The sequence below is a fragment of the Pyrus communis genome, chromosome 4 (genome assembly GCF_963583255.1).
Source record: "Pyrus communis chromosome 4, drPyrComm1.1, whole genome shotgun sequence".
Lineage (NCBI taxonomy): Eukaryota > Viridiplantae > Streptophyta > Magnoliopsida > Rosales > Rosaceae > Pyrus > Pyrus communis.
The window spans coordinates 9,164,527-9,171,184 of record NC_084806.1 but is presented as its reverse complement, the minus strand read 5'-3'; the positions used below and the strand labels follow the sequence as shown (position 1 = coordinate 9,171,184).

General features: G+C 32.4%; 1 protein-coding gene across 1 annotated transcript; it reads right to left on the bottom strand.

Moving 5' to 3' along the window:
• Positions 1-380: 380 nt before the first annotated feature.
• Positions 381-2,000, bottom strand: LOC137730496 (uncharacterized). Its single transcript, XM_068469485.1, has one exon. The coding sequence runs from the start codon at positions 1,926-1,928 to the stop codon at positions 1,659-1,661; it is 270 nt and encodes an 89-aa protein (XP_068325586.1). The 5' UTR covers positions 1,929-2,000; the 3' UTR covers positions 381-1,658.
• Positions 2,001-6,658: the final 4,658 nt, after the last annotated feature.

The following is a 6,658-nucleotide window of genomic DNA, read 5'->3' as shown; positions in this document are numbered from 1 at the left end:
TTTTTTTTTTTTTTTTGTTTGCTTCTTCTTCTTCTCCTCCTTCCGGGGAGGGGGGAGTTAGGGGTTGATGGGTTTTCAAAAATTTTTTTTTTGGTTGAAGATTAAGCAGGGAAGAAGATGCTTCTTCGGGGGGGGGGGGGGGGGGGTGTTGGGGGTTGATGAGTTTTCAATTTTTTTTTTTTTGTTTTTTTTTGTTGAAGATTAAGCAAGGAAGAAGATGAAGATGGGGAGAGAGAGAAAGGGGGAGGTGAGTGGAAGGGACGAAAAGTTTTGTTTTTTGTTTTTTAACTTTCTTTATTATTTTAATATTTAAAAAATATTAAACGATTTTTTTACTATTTTTTTAATATTTTATTAATTTGTTAATAGAAAATGGGGTCTGGATGAAGCTACGTCAGCATTTAACTGACAATTTAATGCCAAGTAATGGAAGGTATAACATTGACACAAATTCGTAAGATGAGATATGACATTGTTAATTTTAAAAGATGAAATATGAAAGTGTTGTGACATCAATAATTAAGGTAGTTCTTTATCATTTATCCTAAAACTTTTTATATTTTATCTCACTTGATCTCAAATTGATCTTCAATAATGCCAAAGTTCTTTATAGTCATGTAGCCCTATCAAAATTTCTCTCGAGGCACGACCATCTATAGCTAAGGCAATCAAAGGGGACCATCGTGCTACTGCTGCTAGTAGGCTGCTAAAGCATTAACAGGGAAAAGCACTCTTCCCCTGTTTTTTTAACTTTTTAACTTTTTTTGTGTTAAGTGAGATATTTGTCGCCATAAGTGAGATATTTGGTAGCAGCTTGGTACAGAGGTTTGCATTACAACTTTAAAGAAAACACAGCATCTTAGATCAATAGAAGGCAATGCAACATACAGAAATAGACATCAAAATTTCTATAATACCAAACATAATTAGCAAGAATATGAAACAGGTATATTACGTGAAGAAATTGAATTTCCACCATAAAACCAATTGGCAATAGGGAGTAACCCAACTTTTTATAAGTACAAGCAAGGCAGGGAAATAATTTACTTTCAACACGTCCCTTCATATGCGGCCAATTTTCAAGCCTATCATGTGGACAATACAAATCGGATGACGTGAAGCACATATGACCATTGGGCTTGACACATGGGACAACCTACTCTGATACAATGAAAAAAATTGAAGTTTCACCATAAAACCAACGCCTTATAAGCATGCAAGATGCAAAGCCCCTTCTTTCTCTGATGTGAGATTCACTTGCAACAGTACGTGATACGATACATATGAATATAATACAAGTACCAAACCTAACTTATCACATTCCTAACACATTATCTCACCCTCCCTAATCGCTTGAGCTAACCCTAACAAGTTTACAGGAAGTTTATAATAGCAATGAATTAAGAATTTACACCATAAAATTTGAAGGACAAAGAAATGTAAAATCAATTCCAAACAAATGCACTCCCAACATAAATCAAATTTCAGAATCAACTTATCTCAATCAAATGTCGCAAAATTGTATTGATTAATCAACTTAATTTCGCCAACGAACCCAACATCGCTCTGCAAATTCAACAAATTTTACTAACATATTCACAACCTAAATATCTGCATATATATAAATAAGAACTAATCAAGAAATTAACATGGATTAATCAAAGGGTACAACCGCAGAAGAGAAAGAAGAAGCAAAGCATACAAGCCAAGGCCAAAGACTCCACCACAGTTATCAACGTCCACAGCACATCATCGAGTATTGAGAAGCCGAACCCCCCGAAGCTCTGCAAGTTCAAACTCCACCCAGAAGTGAAGTACGACAGGTTGAATATTTCGGCCCACGACCGCCGGAATATTCCTAATGACGGCATAGAGAACTCGAAATCCAGACAGCTGAAAGCTGCCGAGTACCACCTTGCTGCGCACATGATGGACTAACAGATGATCTCTCTCAAATACTTCTTTGTTCTGGCAGAGGGCTTTCTAGCATGTTCATAACAAAGTTGGAATATTAAGTAGGATATGTCTTGTATTATATGCTTAATTAGGTAATATTTATGATTGACACGTGTTCCAACTACGATTTATTTGGGTGGTGTTAAGAATTTGATGTGGGGACGACTGTCAGGTAACATATATATCCATTTTAACACAAGGAACTAATGAAAAAAAGTTGAAAATTTTGAGTTTTAACAATAAGGACAAACTAAAGGGTAAAGTGAATAGTACCATGATTGACTTTTTAGCAAAGTTCTAAAAAATGCTAGGTGCTAATCGGGCGGCGGGCTAGCGTCTAGGCAGATTTAGGTAAATTTCTTGTATATTTTGTAAATAAGTGCATATTGACACTTACAAAAAATTATACTTGTATGAAATCCATGAATAAGATAATAAAATAATGATAAAATGCAAAAAGAGTATTCAACAAGTCCAAAATTTAAAAACACATTAAGCATACATGCCATATAACCATAGTGAGGAGTATTGTAGTTAGACACATGTACAACAAGTTCACAATTTAAAACAACATAAAATGGAAAATAAGAGGAAAATAAGGAAATTTAGTAATATAAGATATTTATCTTTAGCATCCCGGAATTTAAGTTGATACACAACACACCTATTCTATAAAATTAACAAAATTTCAAGGTATAATTAGAACTTAGACTTTAAACAAATTTCACCAAAAAAAAAAAAAAAAACCACCCAACCGCCTAGTGCCACCTAGGCCGCCTAGGGCCGCCTAGAGCCACCTAGAGTCACCTCGATTTTTCCAGCCGTTTTGCACAAAATCGCCTAGGTTCCAAGGCGCCTAGGGCGTTTTTTAGAACACTGCTTCTTAGTGTAAAAATGTGGTTTTTCATTAAAATGAACAATACTGGAAACTTTTCGTTAAAGTTCTCTTTTAACATACAGTGACATAGATTCTACTCCTTTTATATTATGTCCGGGAATGTGGTTTCATTTGCATCTTATTCTAAGAATTAGAGTGGGAAAAGGTTCCTAGCCATCCATGAGAGATGATAGATGCTCTCACAATGCAACAGTGGTGGAGTCATAATTTTTGTATAGAAGGGGGCACAAATGTCTCAATTTGTAACGTTCTCTCGATCTTACAAAAATTACTTTGTCATGTTTGAGCAACCGATCAACATCTTTTATGTATAGTACAATTTCGTTTTCATTATCCTCTTCCTTAAACCTAACCCCAAGCCTTTATGACTTTCTTCTTCTCTCCCCCGCTGATTCTAGCCCAAAGTCATCTTCAAAATTCACAAGAAACGAATTGTCTGAATTCTATAGGAGCCACCAAATTTTTCTATGTGAAAAAAAAAAGGTCAGGATTGGCATGGGTTTAATTACAAAAGAGAGAATTGAATTTTTATCGTGAATAGTGAAATAAGTGTTGATGTTAGAATAATATTACCGTCTAATGATAATAATATATTTTAAACGATACTTCTCTTTACATGTAAGTGAAATATTTTAAATTTGTAACCCGTGAAAGAAGTGTTCCTACGAATGAGAAGAGAGACATTGAATCCAGACAATTGCTCTTGCAAGAGGGAAGGTCATCAGCTTCTTCGGTCGAAACGAAACGGTAGTTTCTTTGGACTGTTATGGATCATGACATTGAGATGATGACGGGAGCCATGACTGCTGACTCTTAGGTGGTGAGTACACATCTCTATTGCTATCTTAATTGTGATATTTATGTTTTTTTCTTTTTCTTTTTTTCCAAATAAACAGAATAATATACTATATAAAATACAGTTTGAGCAATGAGTTGCTATCCAATAGCCAACACGATATTCTCTGGATTCTCTTAGAGAGAATTTTGATGATCAATGAATTGTGTTCATTTATTGTATATTATACGGTTAGTTTTCGTTAAGTACTGTTTGTGTTAATTTTAAATAAAATAATTTAAAATGATTTTAGACTGCATAATATATGATAAAGAAACATGATTTACGGATCTCCGAGATCCTCACAAACAGACTCCAAAGAGGATCCGGATTCATCTTGTAGGTTATCTACTAGGTTATCTACTATAGTAGCTAAGGCTTTGAACACCATACCCTGTCATTCTCAATCTTTTATTTTATTTTATACTTAATAATTTTGAATTTTCTTTTTCTTGCAGAGGAATTTGAAATTCTGACCTAATCGGGTTTGAATGGCAGAAGACAATGCAAATTCCTTCACGAATATAACTTCTCCTAAATAAATCACTCTCATTAAGTTTTAGAATCTGCTGGCTAAAAATCTTTTGATATAACCAAAACCGCTTATAACGATGATATTTTTCAGAGAAGCATTACCAGAAATCTTCACTATTAATTACTGTCGTGTTAGTCTTCTTGTCGTCGTGTATGATGTTGCTATGAAGAAAGCAACAATTAAAATTTTGGCCATGTTCGACAAAAAAAAGCCAGATTTTGCCCACTAATTAGTTTTGCCATGATTTTGAAAGTTAGATAAGGACACCGACATGTGCCTCGTAGGGACTTTTTTGTTTAGTAAGCTGTAAACCAAAAGAAAGTTTACCAATAAACCAAAAGGAATTTTAATGAAAAACTTCCGGTACTGTTCACTTTAACGAAAAATCACATTTTTACATTAAAAAGTTAATCCTGGTATTATTCACTTTACCATTTGTTTTGTCCTTATCCTTAAAACTCAAAGTTTTTAAACATTTTTCATTAGTTTTCTTTAAACCAAAATGTCAATAGAGCATGAAGACCTTTGATTGAAATACTCAAAAAGTAAATAACAATTAAAAACCAAACCATAAACATATGATTTTTCATGAATAGCCAAATAAAGACGAAATGTCACCGATATATAACATTAGTAATTAGTTTTGCCATGATTTTGCAAGTTAGATAAGGACACCGACATGTGCCTCGTAGGGACTTTTTTGTTTAGTAAGCTGTAAACCAAAAGAAAGTTTACCAATAAACCAAAATGTTATTAGAGCATGAAGACCTTTGATTGAAATACTCGAAAAGTAACTAACAATTAAAAACTGTTTATGACTTTTCATGAACAGCCAAATAAAGACGAAATGTCACCGATATATAACATTAGTAATTTGTTTACCATTTCGTAAGAGAATTGTAATTCAGTTCAAAATATTTTAATGATAGAATGTTTAGAGAGAGGGGAGACTATTCTATTCTAAGATCAAGGCGCCTTATATGTTTTTATGAGGACTTACAAATGGGGACTTATCTCCTTTTTTGGTTTTTGTAAATCACCGACAAAAAGAGATTGCCGATAGCAATACTCAAGTATTTTAATGATAGCTATGATCCTTAACTTAACCAACCCTAGTTGGCATTGGTTCAAAATATCCACCACATCTAAAGATTTGTGCTTTCCTTCGTATTAATGCTTAAAATGCTATTTTCACCGTCTATTTATATTATTTTTTTAATAAAGATGACATTCATATACATTAATAGGCCGTACCTCTATTAAAAAAATAATACAAAAAAATAATAAGTGTACAACTCTATAAATATATATTTTTTTGTTGGTGCAGAAACTGCGCTTAGATTATTACAAGTGGCGCAATGCAACCAAATAAAAAAAATATTGCCAGCTTAATACCACTAAACTCATGTGTTTAGTGCGAACGTGTCAAGGTTATTTTTGACTAATGCTCGTGGGACATATTGCATGTTTTGATCCAAGAGGTAGATTCTCTGTCCTCTCATTTTCTGTGTCTTTCTGTTTTATGTAATCATAGTTAAGTCACGTCAATATTTTATATTAATTTTTTTATAAAGATAATAAGATAAAAATAAATAATAATATAAAATCTTAACGTAATTTAATCGTGACCATACAAATAAAAGAACACGAAAAATGAAAGGGCTGAGAATCTGCCTCCCCCTTGAAAACAAGTTGTTGTAAACAAAATTCTTACCTTAAACTGTCTACGGATCTTCGATGGGTGAAAGTACACAAGAGAAAACGCTCTAGTGCGCAACATACACTGCACGCCTTTTCTGGCATTTTTATTGGATTTTTACAAAGTATATCCACACTTTAAAAAAAAGTGATGTGATTATTTAAGTTTTTTTTAACAAACAATATTATTTACATTAAGAAATGAGAAAATGAATTAAATCTTACAATAGCTAGTAATAATATGGTTCAAATTCGCTTTTAACCAATAATATGGTTCAAATTCGCTTTTATCAAAAACCGAATATAAGATCTCTCACTTACAAATAATGAGGAATAACATTAGAATGTAGTACTAATAGACAATGTTTGTTTTAGTTTACTTATAAAAACCCAAAAAATATAAATAAAAAGGGAAATAATTATCCACACATTTTCATACGCACTTCTCCTGATATTGACTTTAAATTATTTATTTATTTAATCTCTTTTTTTTTTTTTTCAAGAAAACTAATGAAATAGGTTTTAAAATTTTGAGTTTTAACGAAAATGACAAAATAAAGGGTAAAGTGAATAGTACTAGGATTGACTTTTTGGTGTTAAAATGTAATTTTTCGTTAAAATAAACAGTATCGAAAACTTTTCGTTAAAATTTTATTTTATGTTATCAAAGTATTCAATCTCATATCTAAAAAAAAATACTTGAGCAAAAGTTAAAACAAACAAAGACAACGCGAGG